Source organism: Propithecus coquereli, unplaced genomic scaffold (assembly GCF_000956105.1).
Source record: "Propithecus coquereli isolate 6110/MARCELLA unplaced genomic scaffold, Pcoq_1.0 Scaffold61, whole genome shotgun sequence".
Classification (NCBI taxonomy): Eukaryota; Metazoa; Chordata; class Mammalia; order Primates; family Indriidae; genus Propithecus; species Propithecus coquereli.
In genome coordinates this window covers 6553004-6568541 of record NW_012152063.1, presented here as the reverse complement: position 1 = coordinate 6568541, position 15538 = coordinate 6553004, and the positions used below count along the sequence as shown (strand labels likewise).

At 40.3% G+C, this 15538-nt stretch overlaps 1 protein-coding gene across 1 annotated transcript in view; it reads right to left on the bottom strand.

Annotated features, from left to right (window-relative positions):
* SP4 (Sp4 transcription factor) overlaps window positions 1-13924 on the bottom strand; it is a 76050-nt gene extending 62126 nt beyond the window's left edge. The window contains exons 1-3 of the mRNA XM_012659421.1: window positions 13700-13924; window positions 13167-13282; window positions 11108-12662 (exon numbers count right to left, since the gene is read on the bottom strand). Coding sequence (XP_012514875.1) covers window positions 11108-12662; window positions 13167-13282; window positions 13700-13706 — 1678 coding nt within the window. The 5' untranslated portion in view covers window positions 13707-13924. The remainder of the gene's footprint in view (window positions 1-11107; window positions 12663-13166; window positions 13283-13699) is intronic.
* Between the last annotated feature and the right edge of the window lie 1614 nt (window positions 13925-15538).

The following is a 15538-nucleotide window of genomic DNA, read 5'->3' as shown; positions in this document are numbered from 1 at the left end:
AATATTCCTTCATCTAAGTCTGAATTTTGTAATGTTCGCAGAATACTAATTGAATTTCCAACCTGCATGTGGAATCCAATACAACCTAAAATGGTCCTCCTCCTCCTGATCTGGCAAACTTTTAGTCATTCTTTTAAGTCTCATCTCTGTACTACCCTCTCCATAAAAACATTACCAGAACGCTACACCAAGTAAAACTAGTTCTTCTTTCCTCTGGGCTTCTGTAACACTTCACTCACAGCTTTTATAAACTAAACATCACATAGTAATTTAATTAACTATACACACATCATATTCCATTGAGTCTAAGATGCAAGTAACTGTAAGAAAGAAAAAATTCTGCTAATTAAACTACGACATGCCTTTGACAGTAAGGTGTATTTCAATTTCAAAGATGTTAAAATGTAAAAAGTATGTCCTAGAAGTAAAGAAATACAGTATGTCTCCCGCAACAGATAACATATCCTTGTGAGGGTGAAGAACATGTCTCACTTCATCTTTAGTTTCTCAATGCCTATTACCATGCTTGATACAGAGCAGGGGAAAAGAACCAAACAACCTGATGTTTTTACCTAATCTCTTATTATTTCTTTCATGTTACCATTCTGGGTACTAAAGAGAAGTTCAACAACCTGTTTTTCATATTTAGCAACCATCTACTTCACTGCCATAGCCTTTCTAAAGACCACTCTGAATTCATGACTAAATTACTTTAACAACATCCCTTTAACTGGGCTCTTGATTTCTAACTTTTCCACACTTTGATCCACAGAGAAACATGCCAATAAATATCATTTGCACTGCAACTATTTCCACTCAATTCCTTCTATCCACTTGATTCAGGTTTTTCAAACTTATTTTTATTATGATTTTGGCAGAATCTCTTCTTCAAACAAAACGTTAGAAAATAGCTCAATAAACAGCAACTTCTCTGGCTGAAGCAGGGGTGGCAGGCTGTTCAGTTGGCAAACCTGAGCTATTCTGGGTGAACCCTGTGTCTCCACAAAGCACACACAGGGGAGACCACCATTCCCTGTGTTAGCTATAAGCTTCCACAAGAGGGCTTTATACTTTTCCAATTCTTCTCCAAGTTCAGCAGTTTGACTCAAGATAACCTCTCTCTTCACCTCTCCACCTGCAAAGTCTCAAATGTTCACTTTCCAAACCAATGTTTCAGGAATATTTCAAGTCCTATCTCCACTACAGAAAGCTTTCCTTGTTTGTTCCATCCATTAATCTCACGTCGCTGAGCTCTCATACTTGTTTTCCATATCTCAAAACCCTGTACTTAAGTATTATATCAATTCTCCTATGCAGCTGCCATATAATTGTTTGACGTATGTAAGCCTTATCCCCTCAACATAAGTATCCTTTTAAGACAGGTTAGTACTTTCAGAACCTAGCAAAGGCTGAGCACACAGCAGACATTTAGTTCTTACTACTGAAATACACTGCTTCTTTTCCACCTGTAGATGCACCTCCCCATATCCTTGGTTGCACTTCACCAAAGCTTTCTGATATTCCTCTTACTCAACTCTCTCGTTTACTTCTGACATATTACTCAAGCTAATATCCATAACCTAAAATAACCCATTCTCCCACTTTACTACTTCATACTCTTCTAGTGGGTGTCACTATATACAGATTCTACCTTCTGCATACAGTTTTCTTTACAATATTCAAAGCCTTTTTATATATATTATTTGATCTTTGCAACTCTATGAGGTAAAGAGGGAAGGAATTAGTATCACTAACAAATGAAAAAAGGAATGAAGCTACGATTATGATGTTTGCCCAGGGGGAAACAGTTAATGGTGGGTAGCACCCATGCAAAAATAGGCATTTTAATTCTTAGTCCTATGCTCTACGAAGCTTCTCAGTACATGTGTCTGTAGTAATAATAAACCTACTACTTGAACCATACCTCTGGTCAAACACAGATATTTCCTACCTCCCTAACTTTATTACCATCTCTGAGGAAAAAAGAATCTACATATATGCGAATTATCACTTCTTCTATTCAATAGGTTCTTGGGTCTCAAAGATTTTTTAAAAACATCCCTGGTAAGTATTTTGAACCAAAAAGATAGGCATACTGGATTTGCTTACTCCGTAAAGTAAATTAACAAATTTAAAGCTGTGAGTACTTCCCAGAGTTTGCACTCTACTAGGATCATAGATTTTCCAACCGTTCTCTAATGCCATTCAAGAAAAAGTTATCACATTGCTCATATTAAAATGACAATATCAGAAACACATCTACAGTTAAAGAGCTGCAAGTAATCCCCTAATTTACTCAAGGGGAATATGTAGTATGTTCCAAGACTCCTGGTGGATGCCTGAAACCATGGATAATACTGCACCCTATATATACGATGTTTTTTCCTATGCATACATACTTATGATAAAGTTTAATTCATAAATTAGGCACGGTGGAAGATTAACAACTTCTCTTTAGCATATATTTTCTTTCTCTTTGGCATATCCGAATTGTCAGCATCACCTACCTCTCTTATACTCTGGAGCCATCATTAAGTAAAAGAAGAGTTACTTGAACACAAGCACTGAGATACCATGACAATCAATCTATAACCGAGAGGGCTGCCAAGTGACTAATGGGAGGGGATCTGAGACAGAGTGGATACACTGGACAAAGGGAGAATTCCCACCCCAGGTGGAACAGTGAGAGTTCATCACCTTACTCAGAACGGCACACAATTTAAAACTTATTAACTGTTTTCTAGAATTTTCCGTTTGATATTTTCAGACCACAGTTGACCACAGATAACTGAAACCATGAAGGGGGAACTCCTGTGCTGAGATAAAATATCAAATATCTTGACTTCAAATTCAGTGTTAGGCCTTGAAACCTGTGCTTAAAATACAAATGATTTGTTATTTACCAAATAAAAGAGCAAATGACATAGAAAAACAATACCTAAGCACGGAGTCTAAAAATAATGAAGACATATATTTGTGAATTAAAGTATTACACTTATTGCTTAATAGAATTCACCTTAATTATACTGTCTCTATAAGAAAAATGCTAAATGTCACCCTCAACACCACCACCCCACATCCCTAAATATTAATACTTAATCATTTAAGTTCAAGTAAGACTTATAGAGATCTCAGACTATATGCTGGCTGGGAGTACTCAGAATGAGACCCCCACATGCTTAAATATTCATAGAACCTTAAATTTCAGAATTAGAAGATGACCCAGAGTTTATAGTTTATCTAATTAAACTTTTAATACAGTATAAGAAATTCTTCTAAAGTCTAGAGGTGGATATCCAACCTTTAATGACAGGAAGATCACTACCTAATGGAAGAAACCATTCCATTATTGTACATCTCTAGTCTGTGCTTATGTGTGTACATATACAATATTCTATGTTTTCCCAAAGCCAAACAAAACAGAACTATTTCAGTTTCAATTTATCTAAATACATCTGTCACAATTTCTTTTAACAATAAAACTCCCTGCTCTTTGATTATTGCTAGTATGAAAGGTTTTCTATTCTCTTCATTCTGAGAATCCTTCTTGATATGTTTGCCAGTTTGTCAATGTCCCATTTAAAATGTGCAACCAGTACTGTACACAACATTGCAGAAACTGTCTGATAAGGACAAAGTACAGAAGGAGCTTTACTCTACTCTCAGTTCATATTAAGCCAATAAATCCCAAATCATTTTCACAAGGCCTGCTGCCAAGCCAGGTTTTTTATTTTGTAGGGATACAATTCCCCCCACTTTAAGCAGAGGATCTTACCTATTACATTTATCTTGCTAATTCTGGCCCAGCATTCCAGCCTATTAAGATCACTCTGAACACCAATTCTATATCCTATCATATTAGCACTGCCTTTTGGCTTTGTCTCATCTATAAATTCAGTAAATAAGGCCATCCTCTGGCCTGGTTTTTGAAAAAAAAAAAAAAAAAAAGTTAAGCAGGGCTATATCAAGGACAGAACCCCACCCTGTAATACCAGAAACCTCTGAGGTTGACAATCAATTACCATTTTTCATGTAATTGTGCAACCAGCTATGAGCCTTTAAAGAAATCATGACTATCAATACTAAAATCAAGATACATTGTGTTGACATTACTTCCTTTGTATATGCATCTGTAAACCCTAAAGAAAGAAGATACGATCCTAGTTTCTTAGTGAACCCACAGTGGCTCCCAATGATTCCCGAATTCTTTCTTAAATGTTCAGGGGCCAACCACTCGATAATTCATTCAAAGACTCCATTAAGGATGGTTATCAAGCTCTTTTGTCTGAAATTTAGAATGTTTTGAAAAAATGAGTTGTTCATTTATACCATACCTTTTGGTATTTTTTCCATGTTGCCTAATTTTTAAGTTACTGACACTAGCCTGAAACTAAATCTGAAAGTTCCTTCTGATCCTAGGATAGCATTCATCTGCATCATCCTGACTTCCAAAAAGCAACTAATGTCCTCTATCTCCTCACTTATCTTGAACGAATATCTCAAGAGAGTGATACTGCTAGTCATTTCTGCCACAACTGCATTTTCCTTGCTGATTAACAGAAGCAGAGTGGAGAAGCTCTGTCTTTTCTCTGTTCTCTCTTAATGTAGTATTACACAATTTTGCTCAAGCAATGTGTCTCTCTTGCCTTGATTTAAAGCCATACAAGTTGTCTAAAATAATTTTAAGAGCCTGACTTTATTATGAGTTTCTGCTTTCCTGACATTATTCTTAATGTGTCATGCTGCTTTTTGCTTTCATTCTTAATCCTATGCCCCTCCTTCTATCTTCCGCAAAACAGTATTTTAAAATCTGAGCTTAACATGGAGGTCTCCATGTAGCCGCACCAGTTTCTATCCACCACTTCTTTTACTACTTTTGGTCATAATCATCTGTTAGCACGTTAGAGCTAGAAGAGACCTTAACTGAATGATATTTCAATTTCCAAAACTGTCTACCCTTGAAAGGATTTAAGGACACAAATCAGACACAAAAGGGTGAAAAACATCTTCTTTTTTGGTCATTTTATCTGACAAAAATGCCATTCAGAAAAAAAGTAGCCCTTTATCTATAGACGTATCCTTATAGCTGCTTATGTTGCATGAACATTAGCACTGGGATCAGAGATAGATAACATTGAATCATGGTTCTCCCACTCACTGGAGGGCCAATTTTCCTCAAGAAATTAAAGCTCAGTAAGGCGATCTGTAAAATGGACATAATACCTACCTGACAAGGATATTATGGGGTTTAATGAGATAATATAAATACCTAGGCCAGGCGTGGTGGTTTACACCTATAATCCCACCACTTTGGGAGACTCAGGAGAGACAGAGGGTTGCTGGAGGCCAGTTCAAGACTAACCTTGGCAATATCATGAGGTCCCATCTCTACAAAAAACAGAAAACTTAGCCAGACATGGTGGCGTGTGCCTGTAGTCCCAGCTACTTGGGAGGCTGAGCCAGGAGGATCACTTGAGCCCAGGAGTTTGAGTCTGTAGTGAGCTATGATCATGCCACTGCACTCGAGCCTGAGCAACAGAGCAAGACCGTGTCTCTAATAAATACATACACACATACTTAGTCCAGCACCTGACATATATTAAGTAAATAATAAATGTTGGTTTCCTTCCTCCACAAGTTTCATTTTTAGAAAAATCCATTTCTTTCTCACACAGGTCTAAGGAAAAAAAATCCATTTCTAACAAGAATTTGGGAAAAGGCAAAAGATTTATACGATTTGAAGAGAAAGGTACTACAATATCTCAATGGCCTGAGAATTTCCTTACCTACATATGGAATTTACTAATCTCTTTAGTTCTAAATTCGCTCTTTCAAGAAAGAAAAAATAATACCACTTAGGTTCCACCATTAAATTCAGTAATAAAGAGACCTAGAGAATTGTTTTTACCAATGTCATATTTAATATACAGTGCTAAATATCCAGTGAAGATAGGGACAGCTTATCTGCAAGGAGATAAACTAAGCAGGATATTCTCCCTCCCTGATTCCCATACTTCAGCTACATTTACTTATTTACTAGCAAGAGATTTGGATAACAAACCCAGAAATACAGTAGAAAGACAACTGGAGCAGAAATCAAGATTCTAGCTCTTACTTTGAAACAAAATATAAGAAAGCCATTCAACCTTTCTAGGCTTCAATTCCTTCATTTTCTAAAACAGGGCTAAACAGAGGGTGGGAGGAAAGAAGCTCAATTTTTTTTAAGTTGCCTTAGTAACTACAATTTCATTAAGCCTTCATCTCACCGCATATGTATATAAGCAACTGTGGTTCAACAGGTTTCCTTTGCCACAATTTGCTCATTCACTAGATAGCAAAATGACAAGCATTATGAACATCCAGTCTTATCTCATACCTAGATCAGAAGAGTACAGAAAGAAGAGCACATATATGTGCAAGGTCTAGTATCAGGCTAGGTTCCACCTTTTACTCTCAATCCTTAATGTGTCATCTCCAAGTACTTAATATAACACTGCAGAGCCTCTAACCCGTATTTCTGTTTCCACTTAAAACTGTAAAAACAGAAAATGCTTTTATAAATAGACTTTAGCAGCAATATTAAAAGGTTACAACTGGCAAGCCATAATCTCCAAGATCCTTTCAACTAAAATTCTATTATTTTATAAAAATCTGGTATTTCCACAAGAGCTATGCATAGCACTGTTCCCTATCTTCATTCTTGATCAAACTTCTTTTTCTCTTCGACCTGCCCCAATATTCCATAAGTATTACTTGTTATATATTCCCTGATTAAGAATTTGAAAAGCAGGTTAAAATTTTTCCCTTGCTTCTCTATCTTAAAATCCTTTTCAAAAAATGCACTTTAAAAATGTGGCTCTACATTGAGTACTTTTCGTCTTCCACGAAAAAAATCATTTAATGGGTAAAACCGACTCGGTAGTTCAAAACTTAAATCATTTGTGTAGTGTACAAGATACAAGTTCCTCATAATGAATTCTATTTCATAACAAATAGTATTAGAAGGTTTTAGAGAAATAAAATTACAAAGTAAACCTTACTTCTCTGAAAAATGAAATAACCAAACCAGGAGTGTGTGTACATATATATACACAGAAATGTTATTTTAATATGCCTACTTAGGGAAATCCAAATTAACAGAATATACATAGCAAAGGAAAATCATATTTGTATTAAACCTCAAATGAATTTTCTACCTTTACTAGCTCTGGAAAAAAGACAGGTGTAAGAGGTTGATTCTACTAGATTAAATTAGGTTTTTAAATTAAATATAAATTTCAATTATTTTCTTTGGTCCTCATTTTTATCAATAATGAAGAACTGATCTTCCCATTCCTGGTTTCATACTACATCTCTAGGTCTCATACTTTAATTCCCTAGAGAAGGGAAGAAATTAGGTAAGAAAGTCAAGTTCTTGCAGGGCCAGCAACATCTTATCAAGTCTGAACTTCCTTTGTGGGAGAACTAGCATAAACATGTTAATTTCTATTAAAATTGACAAAGAAATATCCATTCATCAATCAAAAGGCCTACAGCATGATCTGTTACTATGTGTGATATAATAATTATGGCCAAAAGTAAGTCAAAATGCTGGCCAGTGCAAGTTAATTACAGATTTAGATACCAACACTCCGGACAAGCTCTAAATTCTTTAATTAAGAAAATGTAACTCCTGAAATTCACTTTCTTTAGGGCTACCAGAGGACCTGAAAATAGGTAGTTCTTTTTCAGCAAAACACCTTCCACTCTCCTCACTTAGTTAAAATAGAAAACTTCTTAAACCAGAAGTACAATTAGTTGTTATCTTTGCGCTGGGTGCAGTGGCATGTGTTTGTAATCCCAGCCTGTAATTGTAACTACTCAGGAAGCTGAGGCAGGAGGATTGCTTGAGCTCAGGACTTGGAAACTAGGATGGGCACCACAGTGAAACCCCATCTCTAAAATAAAATAAACAACTTTTAAAAACAAGGTTTCTGCAGAGGATACATATATTTAGGTTCTACTACATTCTAACTAATGCTCAGCCTGGAACTCAGGATTTTCAGGTGAGACCAAAGCACAAAAACACATTATCAAGGAATACATTATCAAGGAAAGAGGCTCCCCGTAAGTTGTCACTAACATTCTCATTTTATGAAACTAAGTATGAAACTCCCCAGCTTCAAGAAGTGGTTTCATTTGATTTGCCTTGTATGATTTTTTTTTTCTTTTTCTGTCCACATCATCTAGATTCCTCTACCTCTTGAAGAGTACAATGAGGATGGATGATGGAGAGTTTCCCTTGTCCTTGAGTAAGTCATTACATTCTGTTGAGGCTAAGTAATAATCTTTTTCAAGCCTTGGTAATATTTATTGTGACGATTTAGAGCAAAAATTTTTCCACAAATGAAACAATACTATTCTCCTGGAGGGTGAGGGGGGACATGAAATAACCAAGGAAGTACTTAAAAGTGAATGGGGACACAAAGTAAACTATCTGAACTTCCAGGAATACAAAAGAGATATTTATAAAAAGGGATATATAGGCACTTATTGCTCATTCTCCCCCTTCTCAAGACAGTGAAGTACCTGGTATCCCACTCTGGTCTTAAAAACACAAAGCCAAAAGAAATTAATGAAAACAGAACTATTTCATTAGCTTCATTAAAACCACTCCAACACATGGGTCCTAGTTCCAAACTGCTATTTCTCCATTACCTTCTATATCTTCATTCAAAAAGCATTTCTCAAGTAGCATCTACTATACTAAGCAAAGCAGTAAAATCTGCCAACAACTAGGCCTGGATAACTGCATTGACTTGTAGAAATCGGAGTACATTTCTAGTCTGTATAATACAGCTATCTTTTAAAAATGATTGAACATATCTATTAGAACATTCATTCTTTAACATCAATGAAATTTAAAATCTTTGGTTTTAGGAAAAAAATTCCAACTATGTAAAGTTCAAATTTCCTCGTTACACTTAAGCTTCCCAAAATCACTTTAAGTGAAAAAAATTATCCCTGAAAATGAAGCAACAATCATACCTCTTGGGAGTGGCTCAGCACATAGCAGCCACTCAATACACATTTGTGGAACAAAAACTAAAAAGTTGCACTTGCCACCAAAATGCCTTCTCTAAGGCACATAAGGCTCGACACCCACCTGCTTCCATACTCTGTCTTCTGGTTCATTGCTGATGACTAGATCCCGCATTTTTCAAACTTCAGTGAGTTTTAGAATCACATGGAAAGTTTGATGAAAGGCAAATTCCTTGACCCCACACTTCAAAACTTACAGTTCCAGAAGCTGGACCCAGCATTTATAATGCACCATTCAGGTGAATCTGAGTTGGGTGGTCAGAACATTTCCCTTACCCTCACAATGAGTAAGGGAAAACCTCTGGATTCTATTAACAACAGATATCAATTAGAGAGCAGAACTGACTATTTCTAACCTTAATTTAAGTTACTCAATTCTCTTAATTAATCACAATTCACTAACTAATGCTTAACAGTCAAGATGAAATGCCAGAGAAACAACTTGTGCTTCGACTATGCAAACTATTATTCAACCCACCAAAAACACTTTTCTGAAATACTCCAGTTATTATCAATGTTTTTAGAAAAAGAGTAGAAACAAAGCAAGTTAAAGATTTTAATTCAGAGAAATATTTAAATAATTGTGTTGTAATAGTTTTAGGGGAAAAAAAATGCCACACTCAAAATACTGACTAGATTACTGTGCTGTCAATATGGGAGCCACTAGCCACATGTGGCTACTTAAATTAATATTAAAAATTCAGTTTCTCAGTTACACTAACCACATTTTAACTGTTCAACAGCCTCATGTAGGTTGTGCCTAACATATAGAATAGGACAGATGGAGAACATTTTCAACATCACAGAAAGTTCTGCTGGATAGCAGTGGTCTAGAGGTAGTGGGTATCTAGGTAAAAAATGTAATCTCGGTTCTCCTGAATCAGAAGGCTCTACCTGGCAATTTCCAATTTTACATACATATATTAGGTATTAATTGTAAAAGAAGAACCCTAGCATAATTTTTCTGCAACTTATTTCAAGAAAGGGCATTCAAAAGTGATAAACTTATTTATCTTTGATTATCAAAATAGAAATATTTAACTAACAAGGTCTAAAAGTATCGAAGTCACTAAAACCATAACAAGGCTTTCACCAAATCAGAATCAATGAAAAATATTTAATTACTAGAAAACAGAAGATATTAGGTACTGGTCTGAAAAAGATCAAACTGATAAGACTAGTTTTCTAAGTACTTTAGAAGTATCTATTTATATGCATAACAACCGCTTTTATAATTGGTTTAAATTATTGCCATAATTAATTCAAATTACTGACATTTTACTGTCTACATTTTTAATTGCTTTCCATGAACCTCACACTAAACATCTATAAATAACATAATGACCGTAAGATTTACTTAAATATAATTTTACAAATAAAGGACTATAAATTCAAAATCCTGAGCAAATCCTGATTTTAACAGTAGACATAAAAGTTAATCAAACATTTTACAATTTAAAATTCTATCTCTCAACTGCATCAATACCTAGTTTAAAGAAACCCAGTGTAATAAAACACAAAAGAATGGGCAACAAAATGCTGAAGCTTGAGCTATAACTTCCAATTTTAAAAAACGTTAGCCTTATTAACAGTAGAATTAAAACTTCAACAGACTCACAACTATATACCGATTCAGTATAAACCTACTTTCCTTCAAAGAAGAGATAGATATCATTTCGACTAGGGTTCCTTCTGAAGAGTTCAAGTGTACTCAAATATGATCTCTAAATTACAAAAGGCAATTATGATTCTAATCAAAAAGTTTTGTTCCATGAAAGAATACATTTTAAAAACTATCTAAGAAAGGTGACACATAAAAACCTAACACTAAAATCTACAAAAGTGAACATGTCTCACTGATTACTACAGAGTGATGGTTGTTAGGATTCCTGTTTATTTTTGATTCCTTATGATAGTCTGTTTACTTCAGAGTTTCATGTCAATCTAAGAATTAGCAAAGAAAAGCAATAACTGATCGTTATTAAAAACTACTTAAGAGGTAAAGAGAAAAGATGCTGTAACTTACCTGCAACACTAGTGATTGTAACTGGAACTCCCTGTACTTGAACGCCTGCAGCACCCAGGTTGGCGACGCTCACTGTCTGAAGGTTAGGCACTGATGCAAGCTGGGCAGTATTCAAAGTTATTGGGGCACCAGCAACAGCCACAGGAGCAATCTGAGCAAGAGTTGTGCCACCACTTGAAGACACTGGGGTGATGGTTAATTGTTGGGATAACCCAGCATTCTGAACTTGCAAATTTGAAAGACTCTGAATATTCTGTACCTGTACAGTCTGCCAGCTGATTTGCCCTGAAGGTGTTAAAGTTGGAGCCCTGATAAGCACCTGAGTCGGATTTACTGCTTGAAGTTGAACATTCTGCAAAGGCTGCTGCTGGATGGTCTGAATTGTCTGCCCTGACTGGAGTTGAAATGACTGTGGTGGAATAGCCTGAATAATCTGTTGCTGAGGCTGTTGGATCTGGATCTGTTGTAAAATAGGCTGGCCTACAATTTGCACCTGCTGAAGAGAATTTGATTGATCCTGTGCATTCTGTATTCCGTTAGGCTGAAGTTGACTGGAACTCTGGGCTTCAGACTCAGTAGCAGCAGGTGTTTGAGATTCTTCAATGGTGCGTTCAGAACTACTGGCTGATGTGCTTGCATACTGGCCCGTGTCTGCCGAGCTCACTAATGTGTCACTGCTTGTCAGAGATGTTGAAGCAGTGGTTGTGCAGGTGGTGGAGGAGGAGGGAGATTCCGGCATAGTACTGGCAGAAGCAGTGGTGGTGGTGGGTGTGGAAACTAACTGATTCCCATTGGAAGTCCCACTATCAGCAGTAGTAGCAGGCTGGCCAACTTGTCCAGTCCCTCCTCCAGCAGCCACGTTGTTTATCACTGGCAAAGCTAAAGTCACTCCTCCAATGTTAATTGGTAGGGTTGTTACAACTTGAGCCTGAGTACCAGGAAGGGTCTGTAATTGCAGTGGTATTGAAACACCGGGTCTAATTTGGACTGGAACTGTCTGATTTGCCAGGTTTTGAGCAAGAATATTTCCAGAAGCTGTCCTGTTAGCAGCTGTGAGTATAGCTTGGTTATTACCTGCAGAAATGAGCTGAATTTGACCCTGCAAATCCTGTAGAGATGAATTACTAGTTGGATTGATTTGAATTTGCTGACCTTCCACTGTCTGAAGTTGTGGAATCACTTGGTATTGTACACTACCACTTGGATTTTGTACTTGTATGACTTGAAATTGACCAGGGGTGGAAGGGTTACCTGATTTAGTTTTTGTAGGAGATGCACTCCCGTTATTACTGCTGGAAGAACTAGACGAACTAGAAGCTGGTTGAGAAACGTTATTTTCTTTTGAAGCAGGAGGAGTGGAGGCAACAAGTTGCCAAGCGTTTCCAGCAAGTTGCGTTGTTACCAGTTCTAGCTGCTGTGGTTGATTTTGAAGTTGCACCAATCCTTGGCTTGGATCTATAATAATTTGTTGTTGTCCAGTTGCTTGATTTTCACCAGGAGTCCCTATTTTGCTGCAAGTAGCTGCCAGTAAAGCCAGAGGAGAGGGCTGAGAATCCTACCCAAAATGGGATGGTAAAGGAGAGGGGAAAAAAAAGCGGGTGGATTTAGTGGAGGCCAGTAGTTGGAAGGGGTTATTTATTTATTTATTTTGACAGCTCTACATATCAGAACTTAGGAAGCAGCAGAAATTAAAAAGAAATATGAACAAATGCAGGTAAAAGCTATATGAATAAGGAAGCAGATCCTGTAACATAAAGTTTAAATAAAAGGAAATTTCTAACAAACTTTTTAAAGTGCTATTTTCCTAAACTCAAAATGCCCTGGGGAAAACACACACCGTTTTCTTATGGTCTGAGTTCCTGATGTAATTTTAAACAACATTATGCCCTCAAATATGTGATATCTTCATGAATTTACAATTTAAGTTCCTCACTCTCAGAAAGATGCTTTGAGTGCATAAACATTTTTATTCTGTTCTTTACTTCTGGGCATTTAAAGGGCATAACTCCCTCTCTCTCCTAATGTGTCGTGATGAATTTTTTTATATGTTTGCTTTTACCTGGGAGCCTGAGGTTTTGGGTTTTTTATTGTTATTCTCTGGCTCAGAGGTTTTCCCTCCTTCTGTAGCCATCGCGGCTGCCGCTGCCGCCTCCTCCTCCTCCTCCTTCTTCTGATCTGCAACAAACCCCCCCCATACACACACGACAACAGGTTATTAGGATTATTATTATTCGTCTTCTCCCTCTCCTCTTCTTCCCCCTCCCCCCGAACATTAATCTCCATAAACCCGCGATCCACGCACACCGGCAGGGGGTGGGGGAGAAGGAGGGAAGGGAGGAGGGGGATATCACAAAACGTGGTTTGAAACCCGACCCATCGGCTTCAGAGCAACACCCAGAAGGAGGTTGTTCTCTCTCAGACATTAAGACAAAACACAACCCTCCTTCCCTCCCCCTGATTCCCTCCCTCCCTCTCCTCCTCCCCTTAAAGCATCTCAGCGGCCCCGGGGGAGGGGGAGAACCGAGCAGGGTCTGGGGAGGGAGGGAGGGAGGGAGGCGGTGAAGGAGACCGAGGGGGGTGGAGAATACATACCGCTCATCCCGCATTAACAGGACAAACCCTCAGACGGAGACACTGGGATAGAGGTGGGTGGGGGTGGGGGCGAGGCAGGAGGAGAGGCCGGTCCCGCCCGCCCGCGGTGGCTCGGAGGAGGCTGTAGCTGGCACAGGCTCTGCCTCTTTTTCCGCGAATGGCCGCCGCTGGGCTGTGGCGTAGCAGCTCCTCTCTCCGCCCGAGCCCGGCTGACTCGCCCTTGATTGACAGCGGCGGCGCGCGGCGCGGGCGGCGGCGCGGTCCGGGGGCGGGGCCAGGGCGGCGCGAGCCCGGCCGACTCCCCACCCCCCTCGGCCTCTCTCCGCCGGAGCCACCGACTCTCCACCCCTTCCCCCAGCGGATTGGCCGCCGACCTGCCGGGGGCCGGGGCGCTGGGGCCGCCTCCTCTCCACCCCTTTTCTCCGGGTTATTCTTTTGGCAGCTTTTCTTTGCCTCCCTTGGCTCCTCTCGAGCTCTTTCTCTCGGCGTTCTAGCTTAGGCGCGCTGCCGGTAGGCCCTCCATACAGCCAAACTTGTTGTCTCAGGATATCCCGCCCCCTACTCATTTCCCAGCGCCCTCCACTCAAAAGCCCGCTCCAGCATCCCTTCGAATTGCCACTAAAGACAAAAATAGGGCCATCGCTCAAGGCAAGCGAGAGGGGCGGAAGTGGGGGCGCGCGGACCACGGACGGCTCGGCGCGCCGGGTGAAGTGCCCGCTGCCCCCGCGCAGGGAGCATGGCTTTCCTGAGGCGCATCCGGACCCGGGCGCCCTTTTTCCCTGGCTCGGCCCCCATTGGCTGAGCCCCTGGTGACGCGCGCTGAGTGGTGGAAGAAAGGGGGTGGGGCGCGGCCGCAAAGGCTGTCGGCTCCTGTAGTTTCCGGTGGCCGCGGCGGCTTCTCTGAGGCGCCGCCTTCCTCCCGCCCCCGGCAGAGGCCCGACTGCCTAGCTGAAAGGTGCCCGAGGGGGCGGTGGCGGCAGGGCGTGGCCGGGGCCGAGTGGGAGTTGAACTGAGCGAGGGGGAGGGGAAATGGGTGTTGGTTGCCTGGGCCTATCCGCCGCGCGGGGCTGCCCAAATCACCTCTGCGGCCGCCTCCTCGGCTCCAAGCCGCTCCCCGCGGGGCGAGCTCACACCCGGAGCGCTCGGCGATTGAGCGGGTGGCGGTGTGGGGAGGCGGGGTTTGCTGTCCTCCGGGTTTGAATGAACCCGGCTTCTTGAAGCAGCGCCTTCGCCTTGCCTTTCTTTACTCACCTTCCCCGCTTAGGACCCCTGCTTCTAGTCCGAGGCCTGTTTTCTCACAGAGAAGGATCTTCCATTTTTATTTGTTGTCTCTCTGGCTGGCTGCTGGTGCAGAGCAATGACCCGCCTTCCAGGCTTGCATCGTGTTTTGCCGAATAGCCTGCCTGACTTCTCACTCTTAATGGTCTCACAAGATTCCCTGGGCAAAGAAAAGCCAGGTCCACGTGGGTCAGCCCGCTCACGGTTTAGCATAAGCTTATGGGCCGGTGAAATTCACAGCTGGCTGCACAAAGCATTTTATTTGTCAAATGCACTTGAGCAGTCTCCTACCCCCAGCTTTCCTCCAAAGTCCTGAAGTCAGTGTGATGCCATGGAATATAATCAGCGCCTGATTAAGTGTACCAAAGGTAGAAGCGATCCCTAATGTAAATATTGGCCTTGGGGACAAGGCACCTTTACACATTGAGGCTCAAAAGCATCCACTCCCTTTTTACCTGGGCTCCACACGCAGCCTTGGGCATTTTTGTCTCCAGCCCGGGGCCTGACACGTTGCAAGGGTGAAGAGGTCCCAGGTGCTGAACTTGACTGGCATTTCCTTTG